The sequence below is a fragment of the Geotrypetes seraphini genome, chromosome 8, assembly GCF_902459505.1.
Source record: "Geotrypetes seraphini chromosome 8, aGeoSer1.1, whole genome shotgun sequence".
In the NCBI taxonomy this organism is placed as follows: Eukaryota; Metazoa; Chordata; class Amphibia; order Gymnophiona; family Dermophiidae; genus Geotrypetes; species Geotrypetes seraphini.
This window is the reverse complement of record NC_047091.1, coordinates 161,511,304-161,537,609: the sequence shown is the minus strand read 5'-3', so window position 1 is coordinate 161,537,609 and position 26,306 is coordinate 161,511,304. Positions and strand designations below refer to the sequence as shown.

At 44.6% G+C, this 26,306-nt stretch overlaps 1 protein-coding gene across 6 annotated transcripts in view; it reads left to right on the top strand.

Annotated features, from left to right (window-relative positions):
• TMEM116 (transmembrane protein 116) overlaps window positions 1–26,306 on the top strand; it is a 104,738-nt gene that overhangs the window by 20,140 nt on the left and 58,292 nt on the right. For 5 of the 6 annotated variants that reach the window (XM_033956842.1, XM_033956839.1, XM_033956843.1 and 2 more), the window contains exons 2-3: window positions 10,635–10,681; window positions 12,842–12,905. The exons of the other annotated variant lie outside the window; for it this stretch is intronic. In XM_033956842.1, coding sequence (XP_033812733.1) covers window positions 10,635–10,681; window positions 12,842–12,905 — 111 coding nt within the window. The remainder of the gene's footprint in view (window positions 1–10,634; window positions 10,682–12,841; window positions 12,906–26,306) is intronic. 6 annotated transcript variants of the gene reach the window in all.

Here is a 26,306-nt window from a genome sequence, read left to right as displayed (position 1 = left end):
AGGAAGGGAGGGGAGAGAGAGTTGGGTTCTGAAAGCAAGGGAAGAGTGTTGTTTTTACTGGCAGTCTCACTCCTAGGTGGCTCTCCTGACTCTTGACAGTTCCTGGTTCTTAGATTGCTATTTAAACATTGTGGTTGGCAAATCTCTTAAATACCAGCTGTGGCATTTAAATTGTTTACATATTTTTCAATGCCACTATCCAGAAAGCCAGTAGCTCTCTGAATTCTATTTATGGTGCTGAGAATTACATGTGCGGTTTAATTGGATAATGACAAAGTTTTATTTTATTTTTCTTTCCAGCTTATGATTTATCTTTAATCTTATCTATTGTTTTGCCTTTTGTCTTTGTTTTGTTCTATTTCTATCATTTAAATTTCTCCAGAATTCTACTGTTCAACGGCTCCCCCTTCTGCTTCTATTCCTTTCTCTCCTCTCTTCTACCTTCCAAAGTATTTAGATCAATGCTGTCTTGTTAAAATGTTTATTTTATTTTTATTTTTCCTCTAACTCTACTTTTCACTTCTCTATTACCCTCCAGGTACTTTAGTTAGATTGTGAGCCTTCGGGACAGTAAGGGAATTTTTCAAGTACCTTTCTTATTTCTAATCTTAGTGTATATTTTCTGTAAACCGCTTAGAACCTAACGGATGTAGCGGTATATAAGAAATAAATTACATTACATTACATTACCTATTAGTGTCAATTATTAGTGCTAATTGGCTTTCATTTAAATATATGCATGTAAATTTAGGCACTGGGATCCATGTGCAAAATCTGCACTTGGCTCCAAAAAGGGGGCAAGGCCAGGGGAGAGTCATGGATGGAGCGGGGCGTTGCTCCAATTTACGTGCACTGTTGCAGAATAAGGGGGATCTGCATCTAATTTAGGCGCAAGGATTTACACCAGGGTTCAGCTGGTGCAAATCCTCACGCCTACAGTTAGTCTTGAATCTCGGTGTAAGCCCTGTTCTATAAATGGTGCCTAACTTAGAGCGCAGATTATAGAATAGCGCTTAGTGCTTTTTTTTTTTTTTTTGGTGTGTGCTGATTTTTAGGTACCATTTATAGAATTTAGTCCTAAATGTATAGAGCAGTGAAAGCTGGCACTGTCCTCTGGATTCTATGTATGGCAACCAAATTGGTCATGCCACGGAAATGTGCATGCAAATTAATTGGTTGGCAAGTTTTAAACCATCAATTATTGGGTGCCAACAACCAATCGTTGATGTCAGTTGGCATGCATTAACATTTGTGCACGCATCTGGCTGCGCACTATTTTATAAAGCCAGATGCCAAAGGGAGAATGGCCATGGGAGGGGCATAGGCATTTCAGGGATATTCGGAAAAGTTACGATACCGGTTAACTGTGCCGTACTTCGGCGCCAGCATTTACAACAGGCATAAGACTGATGCCCAAAGTTAGTCTTGGAACACAGTGGCATAGTAGGGTGGCAGACCACCCGTCTTGGTGGAGGCGCCAGCACCTCTCCTCCTCTCCGCCCCTTTGGTGGTTTGCCGGCGCGAGCAGCATCTTTGTCCGGGTTTTGAAAAGCTTCCAGTTAGGAGCGACATCGGGACAGCATCTGCACATACGCGGATACAGCACGGTGACTTCACGTGCATGTGTGCGTGAGTGTGATGTCATCGCATAACGCCAGCGCATGCGTAGATGCCCTCCCGACAAGTGAGCAGGTAGAGGGGGAGGTGCTGGGGTCGGAATGGGGTGTGACTCGGGCAGAACTGGGCGGGCCTGGGGGCAGGGCCATAGGTCCAGATTTTAGTTCTGGAAAATCTGGTAACCCTAGGTGCAACCCAACTTTCAATTTACAACCCAACTTTCTTTTTAGCCTATCCTTCTAAATGTCTGGTTCAGCTTGGGGAAAATAAATGTGTCTTCTGAACACTTGAAAACTTTAATAGAAATTTTAAAAAAATATTGTTTAATAAGGGTTGGATCTCTGATTAAGTTGACTGGGCATATAGGGTTGGGTATCTGATTAAGAGGTGTATTTTCAAAGCGCTCAGACTTATAAAGTAAGTCCAAGTGCTATGAAAATGAGCCCTTAAGTCCATTGAGGATATGCTGTGTTAAGCCAGTTTGTTTACAAATGATATTTCCTTTGTTGATCTGCTTATCCAAGTACTATAATAGCTCTACTTGACGTACACAGTGCTGTACACATTATGGATTCAGTTCTATAAATGGCTTCCAAATTTGGACTCTCTGAAGAAAAAAGCCGATAGGGAGCCTTGTTTAGACGGAAACACCAGAGCAAACAAAAGAGTCATATGGCAGAGATGTCCACAGCCAAAGTCCGGATCAACCAAAACAGTCTTTATTGATGACAGCAAATGTAGGTGCCCATTGTATTTTCCTAAAAAAGACTAATTCTAGGCTAATAAGATCTTTATTTGATCCTACCCAAGGGAAAGGCTAAGGATCTCAAGTGCCCGCAGTTAATTACTGTTAGAACAAGTCTTAGTTACTGACCTGCTTGTGGGCTATCATTGATCCAGATGTTTCCCTTTTTTTGTGTGTTTTAACATTTTTAGTGTTTTTACATATAAATTTTTTGATTTTTCAAATAATTTAAATAATTTAATTAACTATTGTTAGATCTTCCATCGGCAGCAGTAACATTAACATCGGAGAGTTGGGCAATCTATAACACCCAAGTTAAGTATTACAAGGTGTTATTAAGTAAAAAAAAAAAAGAAGAAGAACATTAGTAATAACAATAGTTAGTTAAATTATTTTAAAAATCAAAAAATTTATATGTAAAAACACACACACAAAAAAAAGGGAAACATCTGGATCAATGATAGCCCGCAAGCAGGTCAATAACTAAGATTTGTTCTAACAGTAATTAACCGCGGACACTTGAGATCCTTAGCCTTTCCCTTGGGTAGGATCAAATAAAGATCTCGTTAGCCTAGAATTAGTCTTTTTTGGGAGAATACAGTAAATGTAGGTGCCACAGCAATTGATGAGAGCGAATGTAGACTCGACACTGACAGTGTTTCGGCTAAAATAGCCTTTGTCAAGAGTCTATTTTTAAGAGTCTTCATATAAAACATCAAGAAATAGTAAAAAAAAATGCTGAAAATGTTGAACAAAGATAAACGAAAAGAAAGCAAGTGGGGAGTGGGATAGAACACGTCAACCCTGAGACACACAGGCCCTGATTCTACAAAGTGTGTCCCGATTTTAGGCAGCTGTAGGCGTCCTACAGCTGTCTAATCAGCCAATCGGGATGCACGTTTTTAAAAAAAATGCTCCCCAGGCAGGCCGCCTATATTGAAGGCGCCTCCGGGAGCATAGGGAGGCCCGCAAGACGCCTAAGCTCGCCTAAGGGCCTTAGGCGGGCCTTAGGCAAACCTAGGCGGCCCTACGCGTCTCCCTAGTAGAGGAAGAGACGCTTACAATGTAGGCCAACAAAATGCTGGTCTACATTGTAAGTAGACGCGGCCGCTATACTTATTGCGGCAAGGGATCTCTCTGCCGCTATAAGTATAGCGGACCGTGGGGCCGCGGCCGCCTGTCCGATCGCTGGCAGGAGGGTGCCCAAACCCTCCTGCCAGAAGATGCCCCCCCCCCCGACAATATCGATCGCTGGCAGGAGGGTGCCCAATCCCTCCTGCCCGAAGATGCACCCTCCTCCCCGCGCTAACAGCCCCCAAACCTCCACCCCACCAAACTAACCTTTTCTTTTGGCCAGACAGGTCTTGCCCGTCCAGCCGGCAGGCCCGCCTCGTCGAAATGAGGCGGGCCCGCCCCTTCTCGGCCCATCCCGCCGAAGCCTAAGGCCTGATTGGCCCAGGCTCTAGAAGCCTGGACCAATCAGGCCTTAGGCATAGCGGGTCCGCCCATCCCCACTAAGTCTAAGGCCTGATTGGCCCAGGCGCCTAGGCCTAGAGTGGGAGGGAGATCGGTTGTTGGGGGGCGGGGGGGCGGTCGGTAGTGTCGGGGGGAGCATTTTTCGGCATGAGGTTTTGGGCACCCTCCTGCCTGCAATCGGACAGGGGGCCGCGGTCCGCTATACTTATAGCGGCAGAGAGATCCCTTGCCGCGATAACTGTAGCGGAGCGTGTCTAATCTAACCCGATTCTCTAACCAGCGTCTGTAACATGGACGCCGGTTACAGAATCGGGGTTTAGTGTAGGCCCGATTCTGAATAGGACACCTCTCCCAGGCGTCCTATATAGAATCAGGGCCACAATCTTTATTTCTATGAACTCAAATTAAAATACATGTAAAAGCACATGAATAAAAAGTCCTATAATCATAGGGCTCCTTTTACAAAGCTGCGCTAGTGTTTGTAGCGCACGCACCGGATTAGCGCACGCTACCCGAAAAACCACCGCCTGCTCAAGAGGAGGCGATAGTGGATAGCACACGGGGCATTTTAGTGCGTGCTTTTCCACGCGTTAAGGCCCTAACGCACCTTTGTAAAAGGAGCCCATAATGTCCTTATTGAGGAATGATTCAGTTGATCCTGAGTGGAGTGGAATGGGTGCAAGTGGATCGATTTTTTACTCCGTCAAAAATTACAAAGATAAACAGCTGAGTAAAAACCACTGAAGATATAAGTACAATATAGGGGAGTGTGTGGTGTAGTGGTTAAAGCTACAGCCTCAGCACCCTGAGGTTGTGGGTTCAAACCTACACTGCTCCTTGTGACCCTGTCACTTAATCCCCCATTGCCCCGTAGTCACTTAATCCCCCCATTGCCCCAGGTACATTAGATAGATTGTGAGCCTGCCAGGACAGACAGCGAAAAATGCTCAAGTACCTGAATAAATTCATGTAAGCTGTTCTGAGCTCCCTTGGGAGAATAGTATAGAGAATTGAATAACTAAATAGTGTGAAAAGTTTCAGCCTTTGATAACCAGAGCTGTTATTGTGACATCATAAAGCCTCATTCCATCAATGCCTAAGAGCCAACCTCATCAGTGATGTCACAATGGCTTGATTGTCTTATACTTGGCTCACTTTACTACATTCTGATTCCTAGAGTGGCGCAGTGGTTAAAGCTACAGCCTCAGCACCCTGAGGTTGTGGGTTCAAACCCACACTGCTGCTCCTTGTGACCCTGGGCAAGTCACTTAATCCCCCCATTGCCCCAGGTACATTAGATAGATTGTGAGCCCGCCGGGACAGACAGGGAAAAATGCTCAAGTACCTGAATAAATTCATATAAACTATTCTGAGCTCCCCTGGGAGAATGGTATAGAAAATTGAATGACTAAATAAATATATATGTTTTGTTGCCATGCTACCTTTGTTTGTGTACTGTGGTACTGAACTAGGTCCTTCCTGAGTTGGCCCCACAAATAGTACTTTTATTGCCTCTTTTCTATCTCTGCCATCCAGATAGCGCTGTTGAAATCCTTTAGACTGCCTTGTTATTATCTCTATAGTGCCACTTAGCCAGATTGCAGCTACTGTTAGTCAAATAAGTGCCTTGGAAAAACAGGCTTTGGAGTCATATGCTGCACTTGCAATCCAATGCTCTAGCCAATTTTGATAATGCAGCATGGGATTATGGGTACCACAAGGCTCCAGATGTCTAATGGTCATGCGGAACTGAGAGTCATTAGACCGTTCCCCATCTCTCGCCTGCTGGAACAGTAGAAGCCTGTGCCGGGGCTGTGGAATTGTAGCCACGATCAAGCTTTTAAAAGGCAGCCACGAGCTGCGATTTACTGGCATGTTTTTTGGGGGGGTGGTTTTTTTTGAACTGGCGTCCTAGTTCTTGGTGCGCATGTCTTATGTTTGACCTTAGCTCCTAGATGAACTTGCCAAAACGCTTCTGTTGAAGCGACCCCCATCATTATCCCCCCTCTTTTACCAAGGCGCGTTAGCTGTTATAGCGCGTGCTAAAACACGTAGCGCACCTTAGTCAAAGGAGCCCATATCTTCCTCCCTTCCTTCCTTCCTTCCTTTTTTTCCCTTTCAAATTGATGTATTTATTAACATACCCTCCTCCCATCTCGTCTCCAATATGTCTGTCTGTCTGCTCCCACCTTTTCATTTTATTATGCCATTACAGTACTCCCCCGATATTCGCGGGGGTTCCGTTCCAAGAACCCCCGTGAATGTCGAAAAACCGTGAATACGGTTTTTAGGCAGGGGAAACAGGAGAGGGCAGCTGGAGAGGCAGGAGAGGGCAGCCGGAGCGCCGGCAAGTGAAGGGAATCACTCGCGGTGTGCTCCGACCGCCTCTTCTTGGACTAAAGTCGGGCCTCACCAATTAAGAGCTGCGTGAGGCCCGACTTTAGTGCAGGAAGAGGCGGTCGAAGCATATAGCGAGTGATTTCCTTCACTCGCTGGCACTCCAGCTGCCCTCTCCTGCCTCTCCTTTGTGGTCGGGTCAGAAAATACCATGAATGACCGGGACCACGAACCACGGACTGCGAATGACCGGGGGGAGCACTGTACTTTTATTTTATATCACGCTTTGTAAAACTTTTTTACTTTTTACACATTGAATCCAATATAAACCGTTTAGGTACCAGTTTGATAAACGGTATATCAAGGAATAAAGAAACTTGGAAATATAGTGAGATCATTTTGGACCCCTGACACAAGCTGACTAGCCAAAACATAGCCCGTGTCGGGTCTCCTGTTCAATTTGATGCATAAAAAAAAAATAATAATAATAATAAAAAAAAAAAAATGACTCTGCCAGTTTGATACCTTGGTCATCTCTGCTTTTTTAGTGTCTTTGCTCTTTCACGCCCATTACTACTACTATTTATTATTTCTAAAGCGCCGAAAGGCGCACGTAGCGCTGTACATTGTAACATACAATAGACGGTCCCTGCTCAGAAGATTACAATCTAATTTATAAATTGCAATCTAATTTAGACAGGACATTTCAGGGTTGGGGAGATTATGGTAGATCCACCCAGTGGTGTAGTGAAGATAGGAGGTGCCCAGGGTGGTGTTGCCCCCATGTGCCCCCCCCTCACCACTGCATTTTCTGTGCCACTCCCCCGTGCTCTCCTCTCTCCGCTCCTTCTGCACCACACTCGCGCCCTCCCTTCTCGCCACTATACCTCTTAAAATCTTTGCCAGCGTGAGCACCTTCTCCAGCCTGATGCTCACACTGGCTTTCCCTCTGATATCACTTCCTGGTCCCGTGACCCGGAAGTGATTTCAGCAGGCTAGAAGTAGTTTCTTGCGCAGGCGAAGATTTTAAATGGGGGGGGGAAGGGAGGGCGCAAGCATAGCAAGGGGGGTGGGCAGAGAGGTGCCGGCGCCCCCACCAAAATGGTGGCCGGGGCGGTCCGCCCCCCTCCCCCTTACTACACCACTGTCTCCGCTCTCTCAAAAAAAATAAAAAAAATAGTTACGCATGATTACTGCATGCAAACAGGGAAAATACTGCTAAATGCATTAGCCTATCTTACAGTAAGCCATTTTCTGAGCACTGAGCCCCTGGTGGGACTTAGTGTACCTTAGCAAAAAGGCTCCTAACTTATTTCTTGACTAGCTTCCAGGAGCTAACCCCCCTCCCCCATGTTAGATTACAAAGATGGCAAATAATAGACCACGGAAATTAACCAAAAAGGGCTAAATTCTATAAATGGCGCCTTTACTTAGGTAGACTAATCGAATACACTCTAGGCATGTACCATTTTTATTCCCACACAGCTTGCGGCTCCTTTTACAAAGGTGCGCTAACGGTTTTAGCGTGCGCTACCGCCTCCTTTTAAGCGGGCAGTAATTTTTCAGCTAGCGCACGCTAATCTTGTGCGTGCACTAAAAACGCTAGCGCACCTTCGTAAAAGGAGCCCTAAGTCTTTATTTATTACTTTGAGAAATGGTGAATTGAGGTTTTTGTCTTCCAATTGGGAATCTTGAGTATTTAAATATGCACTTGGTAAATGCACTTGTGTGCGATGATTGGGAACACCAGCCGTTTTCAGCGGTGGGCTTTCTGGCTCACTGACAGGGTTGGGGTTTTGTTTTGGGTTTTTTTTTTTACCTTGTAACTGTTCTCTGAGCACAATATGAGTGTGGTCTGGTGAATAAGGTGAAAATTTTGGAGGGTATATGCCTAGAGCAGTGATTCCCAACCCTGTCCTGGAGGAACACCAGGCCAATCGGGTTTTCAGGCTAGCCCTAATGAATATGCATGAGAGAGATTTGCATATGATGGAAGTGATAGGCATGCAAATTTGCTTCATGCATATTCATTAGGGCTAGCCTGAAAACCCAATTGGCCTGGTGTTCCTCCAGGACAGGGTTGGGAACCACTGGCCTAGAGTGTATTCAATTAATCTATTTATAGTACTATAAGCCTGGGTTTACTTTTGTGATTTACCCCTGTTTTGTTTTGGGAAGCCTTTACTTAGGTGCCAGAAGGTGCCCTACCAGTGCTTAAGTTACATAAAAACATGATGGCAGATAAAGGCCAAATGACCATCCAGTCTGCCCATCCCCAGCCCCCATTATCTCCTTCTCTCCCTCTTGGCTAAGGCTCTTAACATTTGCATCTCCTCTTCCTATAGGCTAAGGCTCTTTACACCTGCATTGTGAGGTCATAGAGCTTTATGGTTATAGAAACATAGTCACACACTCTACAGTGGGAGTATCAATTCATTATACATAATTCTTTAAAATGATGCTATTTTTTTGAGATGCTGGAATATTGCTACTCCTTGGGTTTTGGCCAGGTACTAGTGACCTGGATTGGCCACCATGAGAATGGGCTACTGGGCTAGATGGACTATTGGTCTGACCCAGTAAGGCTATTCTTATGTTCTCATGCATTCCACAGATAGTCTGTAGGGGAAAGGCGAGCAGGTGATCAATAAAAAGTGTCACCTTTTTAAAATGCTTTTTTTTTTTTTTCACTTTCAAAATTTTATTAACATATGCTGGAGTGATCTATAACCTTTTTGCTTCTGTTGATATCACTAATATTCATAAAAGACTGGTAGCTATACTTACTGCTGTAGCAAGCAAAACCATTTTGAAAACCTGGAAAAATGCATCCTTATTGTCTTGTGAGACCATGAGACACCAACGCACTCATAAAGCTGCAGCTGCCAATTAAACTGCTAGCTTTCACTCAAGGTGTGAAAAATAACAAAAACATGAAAAATGACGCTAACGCAAGGTTCACCAAAATATTTAATTTTATTATTTCTATGTTTTCCTATCATGGACTTCAAAAGGCTAGTTGCGTTAGCGGGAGGTCGTTATAGTTGCCAAAATGCTGGCCTTCTGATAACGAATTCAGCTCAATACTTCGCAGCTCCCCATTATATACCTTTAGTCTAGTATGACATCATTGGCCCGTGGGCCAACCAAAACCAGAGGTGGTCTTTAAAGTTAGACAAAGAAAATTTCTCTACATGTTTAAAAGTTTCAGAAATTACATTTGTTTGTTTACATTCATTTCTGAATATACATTTTATAACATATCCAATATTCTTTTTGTCATTCTTAAAACTTATTTCAGACAATTTGTCTATGTATCAGGCAAGATGCTGAAATGTTCTCAGCCTGCTTTGAACAACTAAGTTTCAAAAGTGTTGAAAACCGGTCAGCCTTGGAGGAAAAGGAGGGGCTGTTTTCTCCCTTTCTATGCTAGAGACTGCTAATTATTTCCAGATGTTGTGCTCAGGCTTCCTTTAAATTTCTTTAGGTTGCAAATATATATAATATGTTTTTCAAAACCCATTCTTTTGTTCAATACACATCCATACACATAATCACTCACTTTCAGGTTCAGGGGCCCCTTCCATTCATTCAGACCATGTATTTTCATTCATAGTTTCACATATTATATGTATCTCAGGTTGGGATACGTAATCTCATATACTTTTTCTAACCAGCCTAAGGCACATCTGGTATCAATTAGAACCATGAGGCTTAGAAGCGGATACTGAACAAAAGGACATAGGCTAAACATAAAATTGAGTAATCAAACAGAAGAATACAGAAAGACAGAGAACAAAATGGAGTCCATGTATATCCTGATTTCCATTATGATCTAGCCTAATAGCAAAGTACATAAAAAGAATATTATTATACTTTTCCTTAATATTAATCTGTAGTGTGTTTTTCTGGCCTTGGTTACATCCATATTCAGATTTTTATTCACCAATTTCTCGTATGCTTCTATTGGGCATGGCCTTAACTAACACATATGCTTGTATCTGACTAGAATTACCCAGAATCATACGAAAAACCAGCACTTTTGTAGAAACATTCCACAAAAATACTGCACTATCATTACCGTCCCATAGACATCACCCCCTACTGGCCACGAGCCACTACTGCTCACTTTCCAATTGTGGTGGAATTCAGTGTGTTTAGTTGGGAAATATGACGCGGTCACAATGGAGAAGACAGGTAAAGGGCAAAATTTAGGATCATTATGGGCGCCCATACAAGAGTTTGCAGATAATAGTTAAATTATAGTGAAAGAATGGAGATGTATGCATGTAGATATGGATGGATGTTAGTTTTTCACCCTCTGCAAATGGGATTGGGGGGGGGGTTTCATTTAATTTCGTCTTTTAAAATGCCTTTATTAACTTTCTATTCATTCATGCAGTAACTCTGCTTAAATATTGTTAAGGAATCATAACATTATTCTCTTTGTTCTCTCTAGATATACTCTGCTATAGAAGTGATACAGTTTATCATGGCCATCATGAGGTATTTTCATTTTTTAAATTTATTGCGTTTAAGAAACATGTGTAAGGTTTAATTTAAAATTAAAGAGAGCCATTTACTAACAGCACAAACTCTTGCTGTTAACATGCCTTATTTGCTGCAAAGTCTGTTGCATAATATAGTTCCTTTTGCAAATAACACATCTTAACTGCAAGAGTACCACTTAGGGCTAGGTTCACTAAGCCCACCGATTGTGTCCCAACCACTTTGCAACCCTGGCCCGATTCACTAACCTTCCTCCCGCACCTGATCTGATCTGCGCATGCAAATGAGGTGAAGCGGCATGCAAAGTAGCAAGGGCCTTGATTCACTAAACTTGTTGAGGAACACCGACTGGGCTGGCCGATCAAAAAAGAAGTGACTGCTGGGGACCAGTTGCATAAGTCCTCTCCTGCTCTCTGCCACCCTGAAATCCCAGCCCTGCAGCCATGAAAAAACACCCTTTTTCCTGCATGTGCTGCCCCAACTTTTCCTGCTCTGCTGCCCTGACTTCTACTTTTGCCGTCTTGACTACTCCTGCTTTTGCCGCCCCGACTTCTCCTGCTTTTGCCGCCCTGACTTCTCCTGCTCTGCTGCCCCAAATTCTCCTGCTTTTGCCGCCCCGACTTTTCCTGCTTTGCTGCCCTGACTTCTACTTTTGCCATCCTGACTTCTCCTGCTTTTGCTGCCCCGACTTCTCCTGCTTTTGCTGCCCCGACTTCTCCTGCTCTGCTGCCCCAAATTCTCCTGCTTTTGCCACCCTGACTTCTCCTGCTTTTGCTGCCCCTTCTCCTGCTATTGCTGCCCCGACTTCTCCTGCTCTGCTGCCCCGACTTCTCCTGCTCTGCTGCCCCGACTTCTCCTGCTTTTGCCACCCTGACTTCTCCTGCTTTTGCCGCCCCGACTTCTCCTGCTCTGCTGCCCTAACTTCTACTTTTGCCATTCCGACTTCTCCTGTTTATGCTGCCCCGATTTCTCCTGCTCTGCTGCCCTGACTTCTACTTTTGCCGCCCCGACTTCTGCTTTTTCGCCCCGACTTCTCCTGCTCTGCCGCCCTTCCCTGCAGTGCAAGCCCGTAGTTTTAACCCGCGAGTTTAAAGTGGGGCTGCACTGTTCTGTTCCTGAGCACACCACAGTGCAGCCTCGCTTTAAACCCCTCGGGTTAAAACCATGGGTTTGCAAGTAAAAAATGTCAAAAAATAAAAGTCCAAAGTCAAAAAATAAAAAAGCAAAATTTTGTTGACGGACAGCAAGCACATGCGCAGACCATCTACAGGCAAAGAAAATGGTCTGCACATGCATCGGGATCTCTCTGCTGCGATCCGTGCAGTCGCTGTGGGGCTAGCCTCCGATCACAATCATTTGCATGAGGAGGCTTGGTGAATAGGTCTCCTGGGAAAGACTCGGCCATGAATTGGACAGGGTTTAGTAAATCTAGCCCTTAGAGAGGGGAATTCATCAACAGGCGCTACTCACATTACTGTGCTCTAATGCAGTTAGCACGTCTTGATGAAGTCGCCCCTTACTATTACCAACTGTCCCCCAAAGTCAGATAAGTAAGAAATGTCAAGATGATAAAGGGGATAGAGCTCCTCTCGTATGAAGAAAGACTAAAACAGTTAGGGCTCTTCAGCTTGGAAAAAGATAGCTGAGGGGGAGATAAGACTGAAGTCTATAAAATCCTGAGTGGAGTAGAACGGGTACAAGTGGATCAATTTTTCACTCCGTCAAAAAATACAAAGACTAGAGGACACTCGATGAAGATACAGGGAAATATTTTTTAAAGCCAATAGGCGGAAATAGTTTTTCACTCAGGGAATAGTTAAGCTCTGGAATATGTTTTCAGAGATTGTAGTAAGAGCGGTTAAAGCAGCTGGTTTTAAGAAACGTTTAGACAATTTCCTGGAGGAAAAGTCCATAGTCTGTTATTGAGACAAGGGGGAAGCCACTGCTTGCCCTGGATCGGTAGCATAGAATGTTGCTACTTTTGGGGGGTTTGACAGCTACTAGTGACCATGAGGACAGGCTACTGGGCTACATAGACCATTGGTCTGACCCAGTAAGGCTGTTCTTATGTTCTTATGTTCTTCACAGCTATATCCTTCTCTCAGGTAATAGACAATGGACTAACATGACAAACACACTGTTTTATGCTTCTTTCAGTATTATAGGTTCCAGTTCCATTATGGTTTATGCAGTGTTACACAATTCACTACGATCTCCAGAGGTAAGGACTCTTCATTTCCCCCCCAAGATTTATCAACTGCAAATGTCCTTCCACTGTTAGAAACATAGAAACATGACAGCAGATAAAGGCTGAATTGCCCATCCAAAACATCCGCTACCACCTCCTCCTCTCCCTAAGAGATCCCACATGCCTGTCCCACACTTCCTTGACTTCAGATAAGAGTCTTCATCTCCACCACCTCCACTGGGAGACAATTCCATGCATCTACTACCTTTTCCGTAAAGAAGTATTTTCTTACGTTACTCCTGAGCCTATCGCCTATAACTTCATCCTATGCCCTCTCCTTCCGGAGTTTTCCTTCATTTGAAAAATATTCACCTCCTGCACCTTAATGCCCCCTAGTTGACCATGCATTCAAGAATCTTTCATGAAAGATTCTTAAGGGCATAATCACCTGGGGTGGGGGGGGGGGGAATTCTATAGATGGCGCTCAGAAATGGGCGCAGGAAAAGATCGTCACTTAGCGATGTACTATAAAGGGTGTAAATCCTGGTGCCTATGTTGATGGCACCGAATACGCCACTGTGTGTAACTTTTTCAAATGCCCTTGAAACGTCCGTGGCCACGCCCCTTTTGGGTTACACGCTAAGGGATTTAGGCATCCAGAGTTATAGAATATTGCACAGCCAGATGTGTGCACAAATCCTAATCTGTGCCAGTTAATGTCAATGATTGGTTTCTAGCATCCAATTATTGATGGTTAACAAATCATTGGCCAGTTAAGTTATGCACACATCTCGGGAGCAAACCCAGGTCTAGGCACTATATATAGAATCTGGGAGATAGGGGGTATTCAGTGGCGTAGCGAGGGTGAGACCCCTCCCTTGCCCTCTTCTCTGCCCCCACCCCCATCCGCTCTTTTCCCGCCCCCTCCTGCCGCGAACACACGCCCCTGCCCTTCCCCCCTACCTCTTTGATGTTCCCAGCACGAACAGCGTCCTCAACCTGCTTCTTGCACCAGTGCTGGCTCTTCCTCCGACGTCGCTTCCTAGGCACGGGTCCAATTAAATGAAGTCAGAGGAAGAGCCGATGCTGGGGCGAGCAGCCGTTCGGGGGTTGCTGCTCGCGCCAGGAATGTTGACGAGGTACGTGGGAAGGGAGGAGGCTCGTGGGTGCTAGTAAGGGGCGGGGAAAGCTTAGTGGGGGTGGAGAGGAGAACCGCCCCCTGCCCCCACCCCTTACTATACCACTGGGGGTATTTCTTTAAATTCGCCTAAAGTTAGATGCCCGTATAATGCATGCTAAGCATGAATTCTATATCCATTATTACTGTTATAGAATTCTAGAATAAGTCCTAAGTTATGCACTTAGCTCAAAGGCTGATTTACAGATTTATCAAATTTAGTATACTGCCCAGTGGCATAGTGTTCTTATATAATTCTATTATTTATTTATTTTTATTCTTATAGTTGATATTCTGCATATTCTACAATTCTATGTGGACTACAGATTATTCAGGTACACAAGCATTTTCCCCTAACTGTCCCGGTGGGCTCCCACTCTATCTAATGTACCTGGGGATATAAAGCTAGATTCACTAAGCAAACCGATCACGTATCGATCGGTTTGTGACCCCTTTGCGACCCTGACCCGATTCACTAACCTCGCGGCCGATCCGATTCCGATCCAAGCATGCAAATGAGGGTAAGCGGGAAGGACGTGATGTCAGTAAACTTTTTTTAGCAACACCGAATGGGCTGGCCAATCAAAAAAGAAGCGATTGGTGGGGACCAGTCGCTCATGACCTTTCCTGCTCTCTGCCGACTTCTCCTGCCTTTCAGACCCGACTTCTCCTGCCTTGCCACCCTGCTCTCTGCCCCAAATCTCCACCCTACTCTCGCCCTGCAGCCCTGAAATCCAAACTTCCCCCTGCTCTCTGCTGCCCAGACTGATCTCTGCTGCCCTGACTCTCTTGCCCTGCTCAGCCCCGACTCTCCTGCCCTGTTCAAGCCCGACTCGCCTGCCCTGCTTCTGCCCAGGCCTTCTCCTGCAGTGCAAGCCCGTGGGTTTAAAGCGGGTTAATACCACAGGCTCGCTATAAAAAGAAGTCACTATTCTTTAAGCATGCGCAGACCATCTACAGATGGTCTGCACATGCGTCGGGATCGCTACCCAGCGATCCATGTCGTCGGATGGGGGTGTGCCTCCAATCACCCCCATTTGCACGAAGATGGTTGGTGAATCGGCCTGCCTCCAATTGCCCATGGATCGCAAGGTTAGTGAATCTAGCCCAAAGTGACTTGCCCAGGGTCACAAGGAACAGTGCGAGATTTGAACCCACAACCGCAGGGTGCCGAGGCTGTAGCTCTAACCACTGCACCACACACTCCCATAGTACGGGAGGGGGGCAAAGGGCGGACTGCCTTGGGCACTGTCTTGGTAGGGGTGCTGGCACCTCTCCTCCACTCTGCCTCCCATACCTGTTTGGTTCTTTACTGACGTGAGCGGCATTTGCCAAACCTGCTGCTCACACTGGTCTCAGCTCTCGCTCTGAAGTCACTTGCTGGTCGTGACATTAACAACCAATTAGTAGCTAAATTGGTGTTAATTGGCATTAATCGATACTAATTAACATAACGTTGTACTTGTAAACCGCATAACCGTAAGTTCAATACGGTGAACAAAAGATTAAAAATAACATAACCTAAGGATGATTTAAATTGGTTCGCGAAATATTTTGAAAAAAGATGAGTTTTCAATTGAGTTCTAAAGTGCTTGTAAGTACGCAACAGCGGCCTAAATTCCCTGTCATAGAAAACAGCCTGAAATGCTAGTGTATGTTCCAAGGATTTCTTGCTCTTTCAACCTTGAGCAGACGGAAAACGAAACAATGCATGTGATTCTCTCCTATGTTTATGGAATGCTATGAGAAATCTATCGTCATATAGTTTGGAGCAATACCATACACAACTTTGTAACAAAGACAACCCAGTTTAAACAAAACACGCGCCTCCGCTGGAAGCCAATGCAACTCACGGTAGAAAGGAGTCGCATGATCATATTTCTGTAGACCATAAATTAATTTGACCACCAATTCAGGTACAAAGGCCGAAATTATCTAAACGGCACCGCAAGTTAGATGGCGATAGACCCCCTACCGCCACCTAATGTTAAAGCTCATTTGCCACTTTTTTGCCCACTCTTCCTGCAAAGGGACCTAACGATACTGGAAGAGTGGGCAAAAAGTGGCAAATGAGATTTGACATAGAGAAATGCAAGGTCATGCATGTAGGGAAAAAGAACCCGATGTTCAGCTACAAAATGGGGGGATCGCTGCTAGGGGTAAGTAACCTTGAAAGAGACCTGGGGATGATGGTAGACACAACAATGAAGGCGTCAGCACAATGCGCGACGGCCTCAAGGAAAGCAAACCGAATGTTGGGTATCATTAAGAAGGGTATCACTGCCAGGACGAAGGAAGTCATCCTGCCACTGTATCGTGCAATGGTGGGCCCGCATCTGGAGTACTGTGTCCAGTACTGGTCGCCATACCTCAAGAAGGACATGGCAGTACTTGAGGGAGTCCAGAGAAGAGCGACTAAACTGATAAAGGGTATGGAAAACTTCTCATATGCTGATAGATTGAAAAAGCTGGGGCTTTTCTCCCTGGAAAAGAGGAGACTTAGAGGAGACATGATAGAAACCTTCAAAATCCTGAAGGGCATAGAAAGGGTAGACAGGGACAGATTCTTCACAATGTGGGGAACCACAAGTACAAGGGGGCACTCGGAGAAATTAAAAGGGGGCAGGTTTAGAACAAACGCTAGGAAGTTCTTTTTTACCCAGAGGGTGGTGGACACATGGAACGCGCTTCCGGAGGCCGTGATAGGCCAAAGCACGTTACAGGGCTTCAAAGAAGGTTTGGATAGGTTCCTAGAGGATAAGGGGATTGAGGAGTACAGATAGGAGTTGAGCTAGGTTATAGGAATAGTCAGGGACCACTACACAGGTGATAGGCCTGAGGGGCCGCCGTGGGAGCGGACCGCTGGACGGGATTGACCTCTGGTCTGACCCAGCGGAGGCAAATTCTTATGTTCTTATGTTCTTAATCTAATCGTGGTAATTGGTTCAATCAGTGCAGTAATTGACTGCGCCAATTAAAAATCAACTGATACACCATTTAAAAAACGGAGGCGCCCACAGGAGCCTTAAAAACAATGCTGTTGTTCCGACTAAGGAGGTGCCCAGAAGCACTGTAGGCATGGTTAATGCTGTTAGGCGTGAAATTCTTTAAAACCCTGGCCTACATTTCTGGTGCCTCCCTTTCACATAGCCGTGATTTTCCAAATGGCACCCTTGCTTGATAGGCATGCGATCAGCGCCGCTTTTGTAAGCGATCACCAATGTAGGTGCCGTTTGGGGAATTTGGCCTTTATTGGTTGCTTAAGTACACGAGTCAATAACTTGCACGTGCAACTTTGCGCACTGAGGAGGAAATTCGGTAAGTCAGAAATGGGTGCTAGACAAGGTTGGCGCTAAGGGCAACTCTGTAAAGGCGGCGTGCCCTTTATAAAATTGAGCTTAACACCAATTCCCATACCCTACCTTTGGGTGCCAGACTTATGCCTGATGAAACCAGGTGTGAATGCTGGTGCCCAAGTCGGGCAAACAAAGCTGCTATTCTGTATCGATGCAGGCAATACGAGGGCGGTTTGAAAAGTTTGGAAAATTTCCATGAGATGGTGCCACAGTCCATTACGTCATCAATGAGTATTTTACAGAGTTTGACAAAACCCTATTTTTCCTATGAAAAAATTGGGAATTCGTTAGACTAAGGGGCTCATAATCGAAACTTAAATATGTTAAAAAAAAAACACCCAAGTCAGCACTTGGATGATCCAAAATACAGGTCGTTCAAGTGCCGATAATTGAAATGGCTTTTTGGACCTATCCAGGGACATTTTAGGCCTCTGAATTTCGCTGTGCGCCCAGAGCTGAAAGGGGCGTTTTGGAGGAGTGGTTAGGGCGGGATGTGAGCCGACCTAGACTTAGGGCTCCTTTTACAAAGGTGCGTTAGGGCCTTAACGAGCGGAATAGCGCGCGCGCTAGCCGCTACCGCCTCCTCTTGAGCAGGCGGTAGTTTTTCAGGTAGCGCACGCTAATCCGGTGCGTGCGCTAAAAACGCTAGCGCACCTTTGTAAAAGGAGCCCGTAGTCGTCCTGCAGGGATAATCAAATGTTTGACGAGACTGCCTAGGAGAAACTTATATATTGTGAGTTAGACGATGTAAAGACAAATAGGTATCCAATGTGACCAGATAACCACTGCAGAGACAAAGTTAGGACCCTCACACACTCCCTTCTCTCCCCCCCCCCCGTGTTCACTGACGCCGTTGCACCCCACAAAGTTCATAATAAAACCATACATACCTTACTCGAGAACATCACCACTTGTCATAGGAAAGCCTAGTAGAACTGCACAGAGGTGTCTTAAGTAGCCTGGGGTGAGAACCATAGAGAGGAGGTCCAAGGCCCATAAGCCACTCTAAACACTACATTAATGGTGGAAAGTGTGAACCCACCCAAAATCCTACTCTACTGCCATATAGGTGCCACCTGCAGCCATAAGGGCTATAGGTATAATGTGTTTTGGGGGGCTCACCATAACTTATAAGGGAGTTCTGGTGAGATGTTTATGTGGCACCCTTTTTGTTAAGTTCACAGCAGTGCCCTGTAAAGGGCCCCACTGCTCTATTGCCATGTCTGGGTGGCCAGCCCATCACAAATGCAGAAATTTAAAAAGCAGGGTAAGATTTTGGAACAGAAATTGATCATGAGAGGTTACTCTCACAGGATAGTCAGAAAGGCATTTAAGAGAGCTAAAATTGCAATCGTGATTGGCTATTAATGAAAACCAATAGGGAACCTATAGAAGATGATACAATAACATGCGTACTAAGACATAACACATTGAGTGGTTTAATTTCCAATTCCCTACATAAATATTGGGATATCATCACTATTCACCCAGCGTTGCAAGATCTTAAATTGAGAATAGCATACTCAAGAGGGAGAAATCTTAAAGAAATATTAAGAGAGGGTGAAAATAGATGTATGCAGAAATCCAATGGTCTCCACAAAGGTTTCTTTAAATGCCTTTCTTGCAATATCTGTGATATGTGTGTTCAAACTAAATCCTGGAAAAATCCTAGTGACAACAAGGAGTATAATATTTCTCATTTTTTGAATTGTAAATCTATGTTTGTGGTTTATGTCATTTGTTGTCCCTGCAATAAACTTTATGTAGGGATGACTACTAGAGCATTTAAAACAAGGATGTTAGAACATAAATCCAATATCAAATGCTCTAGAATGACTGAACCCTTAGTGGAACACTGTATTACATATCAACATAGGTTTGAAAATTTACGGTGTTGGGCTATTGATCATGTAACATCTGACAGGAGAGGAGGTAATAGGAAGAGAAATTTGCTACAGAAAGAGACTAAATGGACGTTTCTATTAAATTCAGTGGAGCCATTCAGAAGTGGCGCCTGTACACGCAGCAGCGTGCTTTTGCGCCGCTGGCCCTGACTTGCCGGTAATCAGCAGGCAGCAGCCCTGCGAAGCACCAGTGACTGGCCCAATTAGAGAAGTGTCTGAGCCCAGGCATTAGTGCGCTTGTGCGCCGTGGGCCCCAACAAGCAGCAGGCAGCTGTCTACCGATCTCCAACATTTAAAGGTACTGCCAGGAGGTGGGGGGAGGAGGCTGGGTTGGAATTTAAAGGTGCTGAGGGGCTGGTATTGAATTTAAATGTGCTGGGGGGTATATAAAAGTGATGATTGATTGAGGGGGCTGGGATGGAATTTAAAGGTGCTGGGGGTATGTAAAAATGATGATTGATTGGGGGGCTGGGATGGAATTTAAAGGTGTCGGGTATTTATTAGTATATAATTTGGTTCAGAATGGGTTTTTTTTTTCTTGTTTTCCTTCTCTAAATCTGGGGTGCTTCTTATGGTGAGGTGCGTCTTATGGAGTGAAAAATACTACATTACGTAGGTATTTAAACGTCTCTATCATATCTCCTCTCTCCTGCCTTGAGATCTTTAAGTCTGTTTCCCATATGCCTTAAGATGAAGTTAAGAGGGAAATGCCATTTGAAACTCAACTTAAGTATAAATTCAAAGCGCCTTTCGGTGCCTAACACCGCTATAGGCATGAGCAGTGGCGTGGTGAGGGTGAGAGGTGCCCTCCCCCACCCTTGACTCTGCCGCCAGCTCACCTCCCGCCACGCGCGCACCCCCTTCCTTCCCCCCACACCTATAGTTGCTAACTGCCGCGAGTAACAACTTCAATGTGCTTCATGCGACTCCGGCGTTCTCCCTCTGACATCACTTCCTATGTGCGGCATCCGGAAGTGATGTCAGCAGGAGAGCTGACATGGTCACTAGGAGCATGTTGAAGTTGTTGCTCGTGGCGGTGAACGGGGGAACGGAAGGGGGCATGCATGTGGCGAGGGGAGGAGTGGGAAGAAACAGAGGGAGGAGGAGGGATAGCTGCACACACCCTCCCCTTACTACGTGAGTTACAACTGTTATATCTTTCTAACCTGGTATTGTTTTATGTGCCTAGGCGCTTATTAAGTTCTTTGAATGATAACAGAGTAGCTGTTCCCCCCATACAATATTTCCCTGCATATAGGCTGCCCCTCTGCATAGGCCGCACCCATGTATAGGCCGCAGAAAAGGACGGCCTATGTTTAAAAACCGGAAGATAAGCCGCCCCAAGGTATTAGCTGCGGCTTATCTTCTGGTATCTCCCCTGACTTTGTCAATCATCCCCCTCACCCCCGATACCTTTTCAGGAGCCCCCTGGACAGCGGATGGCGAATTTCTGGCAGTGCAGGGCAGCCACGATCTCTTCGGCATCCGGCCTTCTCCCGCACTGCCCGCTGAATGGCCAACATCAGCTCTCGTGGGACGCGCTGTCCAGGGGGCTCCTGAAAAGGTACTGGGGGGGATGACTTAAAATTTTTATATAGGCTGCCCTATATAACTAGGCTGCACCCCATACACGGGTTTGTAAAACCCATGTATAGGCCGCGGCCTATATATGGGGCAATAAGGTATTTCAAAGGCTCACCTTGTCTCGACTAGAAATTGTGCATTTTTTAATTTAGTCCCAATATTATAGAACAGTTTGCCTGTGGAATTGAGAAAGGAAGAATCATTTCAAAATTTCAAAACACATCAAAAGGCATATTTTTTTTCAAATGGCCTTTTTAAATTGATGAGATGAATTTGGGACTGCAGTCAGCATTTTACATTTTTATGTATATATTTTTTAAATTTGTATTAATCAATTATTTTTAATTTCATTATGTTAATTTGGAAGTTATAGGATATTATGTATTAGAAATGTTGCTCTTTTTTTCTTTTCTATTTAAATGGAGTTCTTTTCATATATTTGATTAAGTTATATTGTAAACTACTTTGATCCTTTTTGGCTGTATATGCGGTATATAAAGATTTTAATAAACATAAACACTGGGCGTGGCTAACACTAGAAGTGGCATTAGGCACCATAAAGCGCCTACATAAGCGTGATTCATGTTAAGGGAAGGTGCTGGAAATGTAGGCCTTGAAAAGCCTGGCCTACATTTCCGGTGCCTATCTTTGCCAGAGGCGCGATTCTCTAAATGGCACCATTGTGTGATTGACATGTGAACGGCGGCTGCTTTTAAGTCAGCCACTGACAAAGGCGCAGGTTAGAGCAGATAGTGTGGATGGTTTAAGAAAGGTTTGGAAAAGTTCCTGGAGGAAAAGTCCATAGTCTGTTATTGTGAAAGACATGGGGGAAGCCACTGCTTGCTCTGGATCGGTAGCATGGAATGTTACTACTTGGGTTTTGGCCAGGTAGTAGGGATCTGGATTGACCACTGTGAGACCAGGATATTGGGCTTGATGGACCATTGGTCTGACCCAGTATTGCTATTCTTATGTTCTTACGTGAGCCACGTATAAGACTATCGAGCCGTTGTAACATCACTGATGAGGTTGGCTCTGAGGCACTGTGGAATGAGGCATTATGACATCATAATCTCAGCTCTGGAATGTTGCTCTCACTGCTATTTTTTTGAGATGCTGGAATATTGCTGGCACCTCTCCTCCACTCTGCCTCCCATACCTGTTTGGTTCTTTACTGACGTGAGCGGCATTTGCCAAACCTGCTGCTCACACTGGTCTCAGCTCTCGCTCTGAAGTCACTTGCTGGTCGTGACATTAACAACCAATTAGTAGCTAAATTGGTGTTAATTGGCATTAATCGATACTAATTAACATAACGTTGTACTTGTAAACCGCATAACCGTAAGTTCAATACGGTGAACAAAAGATTAAAAATAACATAACCTAAGGATGATTTAAATTGGTTCGCGAAATATTTTGAAAAAAGATGAGTTTTCAATTGAGTTCTAAAGTGCTTGTAAGTACGCAACAGCGGCCTAAATTCCCTGTCATAGAAAACAGCCTGAAATGCTAGTGTATGTTCCAAGGATTTCTTGCTCTTTCAACCTTGAGCAGACGGAAAACGAAACAATGCATGTGATTCTCTCCTATGTTTATGGAATGCTATGAGAAATCTATCGTCATATAGTTTGGAGCAATACCATACACAACTTTGTAACAAAGACAACCCAGTTTAAACAAAACACGCGCCTCCGCTGGAAGCCAATGCAACTCACGGTAGAAAGGAGTCGCATGATCATATTTCTGTAGACCATAAATTAATTTGACCACCAATTCAGGTACAAAGGCCGAAATTATCTAAACGGCACCGCAAGTTAGATGGCGATAGACCCCCTACCGCCACCTAATGTTAAAGCTCATTTGCCACTTTTTTGCCCACTCTTCCTGCAAAGGGACCTAACGATACTGGAAGAGTGGGCAAAAAAGTGGCAAATGAGATTTGACATAGAGAAATGCAAGGTCATGCATGTAGGGAAAAAGAACCCGATGTTCAGCTACAAAATGGGGGGATCGCTGCTAGGGGTAAGTAACCTTGAAAGAGACCTGGGGATGATGGTAGACACAACAATGAAGGCGTCAGCACAATGCGCGACGGCCTCAAGGAAAGCAAACCGAATGTTGGGTATCATTAAGAAGGGTATCACTGCCAGGACGAAGGAAGTCATCCTGCCACTGTATCGTGCAATGGTGGGCCCGCATCTGGAGTACTGTGTCCAGTACTGGTCGCCATACCTCAAGAAGGACATGGCAGTACTTGAGGGAGTCCAGAGAAGAGCGACTAAACTGATAAAGGGTATGGAAAACTTCTCATATGCTGATAGATTGAAAAAGCTGGGGCTTTTCTCCCTGGAAAAGAGGAGACTTAGAGGAGACATGATAGAAACCTTCAAAATCCTGAAGGGCATAGAAAGGGTAGACAGGGACAGATTCTTCACAATGTGGGGAACCACAAGTACAAGGGGGCACTCGGAGAAATTAAAAGGGGGCAGGTTTAGAACAAACGCTAGGAAGTTCTTTTTTACCCAGAGGGTGGTGGACACATGGAACGCGCTTCCGGAGGCCGTGATAGGCCAAAGCACGTTACAGGGCTTCAAAGAAGGTTTGGATAGGTTCCTAGAGGATAAGGGGATTGAGGAGTACAGATAGGAGTTGAGCTAGGTTATAGGAATAGTCAGGGACCACTACACAGGTGATAGGCCTGAGGGGCCGCCGTGGGAGCGGACCGCTGGACGGGATTGACCTCTGGTCTGACCCAGCGGAGGCAAATTCTTATGTTCTTATGTTCTTAATCTAATCGTGGTAATTGGTTCAATCAGTGCAGTAATTGACTGCGCCAATTAAAAATCAACTGATACACCATTTAAAAAACGGAGGCGCCCACAGGAGCCTTAAAAACAATGCTGTTGTTCCGACTAAGGAGGTGCCCAGAAGCACTGTAGGCATGGTTAATGCTGTTAGGCGTGAAATTCTTTAAAACCCTGGCCTACATTTCTGGTGCCTCCCTTTCACATAGCCGTGATTTTCCAAATGGCACCCTTGCTTGATAGGCATGCGATCAGCGCCGCTTTTGTAAGCGATCACCAATGTAGGTGCCGTTTGGGGAATTTGGCCTTTATTGGTTGCTTAAGTACACGAGTCAATAACTTGCACGTGCAACTTTGCGCACTGAGGAGGAAATTCGGTAAGTCAGAAATGGGTGCTAGACAAGGTTGGCGCTAAGGGCAACTCTGTAAAGGCGGCGTGCCCTTTATAAAATTGAGCTTAACACCAATTCCCATACCCTACCTTTGGGTGCCAGACTTATGCCTGATGAAACCAGGTGTGAATGCTGGTGCCCAAGTCGGGCAAACAAAGCTGCTATTCTGTATCGATGCAGGCAATACGAGGGCGGTTTGAAAAGTTTGGAAAATTTCCATGAGATGGTGCCACAGTCCATTACGTCATCAATGAGTATTTTACAGAGTTTGACAAAACCCTATTTTTCCTATGAAAAAATTGGGAATTCGTTAGACTAAGGGGCTCATAATCGAAACTTAAATATGTTAAAAAAAAAACACCCAAGTCAGCACTTGGATGATCCAAAATACAGGTCGTTCAAGTGCCGATAATTGAAATGGCTTTTTGGACCTATCCAGGGACATTTTAGGCCTCTGAATTTCGCTGTGCGCCCAGAGCTGAAAGGGGCGTTTTGGAGGAGTGGTTAGGGCGGGATGTGAGCCGACCTAGACTTAGGGCTCCTTTTACAAAGGTGCGTTAGGGCCTTAACGAGCGGAATAGCGCGCGCGCTAGCCGCTACCGCCTCCTCTTGAGCAGGCGGTAGTTTTTCAGGTAGCGCACGCTAATCCGGTGCGTGCGCTAAAAACGCTAGCGCACCTTTGTAAAAGGAGCCCGTAGTCGTCCTGCAGGGATAATCAAATGTTTGACGAGACTGCCTAGGAGAAACTTATATATTGTGAGTTAGACGATGTAAAGACAAATAGGTATCCAATGTGACCAGATAACCACTGCAGAGACAAAGTTAGGACCCTCACACACTCCCTTCTCTCCCCCCCCCCGTGTTCACTGACGCCGTTGCACCCCACAAAGTTCATAATAAAACCATACATACCTTACTCGAGAACATCACCACTTGTCATAGGAAAGCCTAGTAGAACTGCACAGAGGTGTCTTAAGTAGCCTGGGGTGAGAACCATAGAGAGGAGGTCCAAGGCCCATAAGCCACTCTAAACACTACATTAATGGTGGAAAGTGTGAACCCACCCAAAATCCTACTCTACTGCCATATAGGTGCCACCTGCAGCCATAAGGGCTATAGGTATAATGTGTTTTGGGGGGCTCACCATAACTTATAAGGGAGTTCTGGTGAGATGTTTATGTGGCACCCTTTTTGTTAAGTTCACAGCAGTGCCCTGTAAAGGGCCCCACTGCTCTATTGCCATGTCTGGGTGGCCAGCCCATCACAAATGCAGAAATTTAAAAAGCAGGGTAAGATTTTGGAACAGAAATTGATCATGAGAGGTTACTCTCACAGGATAGTCAGAAAGGCATTTAAGAGAGCTAAAATTGCAATCGTGATTGGCTATTAATGAAAACCAATAGGGAACCTATAGAAGATGATACAATAACATGCGTACTAAGACATAACACATTGAGTGGTTTAATTTCCAATTCCCTACATAAATATTGGGATATCATCACTATTCACCCAGCGTTGCAAGATCTTAAATTGAGAATAGCATACTCAAGAGGGAGAAATCTTAAAGAAATATTAAGAGAGGGTGAAAATAGATGTATGCAGAAATCCAATGGTCTCCACAAAGGTTTCTTTAAATGCCTTTCTTGCAATATCTGTGATATGTGTGTTCAAACTAAATCCTGGAAAAATCCTAGTGACAACAAGGAGTATAATATTTCTCATTTTTTGAATTGTAAATCTATGTTTGTGGTTTATGTCATTTGTTGTCCCTGCAATAAACTTTATGTAGGGATGACTACTAGAGCATTTAAAACAAGGATGTTAGAACATAAATCCAATATCAAATGCTCTAGAATGACTGAACCCTTAGTGGAACACTGTATTACATATCAACATAGGTATGAAAATTTACGGTGTTGGGCTATTGATCATGTAACATCTGACAGGAGAGGAGGTAATAGGAAGAGAAATTTGCTACAGAAAGAGACTAAATGGACGTTTCTATTAAATTCAGTGGAGCCTTATGGTTTGAATGGATACATTGATTGGAAACCTTTTATATAAAGTTTATTTTCATTGCTATTTTGTGTTTGTGATTGTTTATTGTTTATTTAGTTATTTGATTAAACGCTTTATCGATTCTACAAAGCGTTGTACAGAGTAAAAAAATTTTTCCTTTAGACAAACAATATTACAGTTAATACATACTTTCTAAAA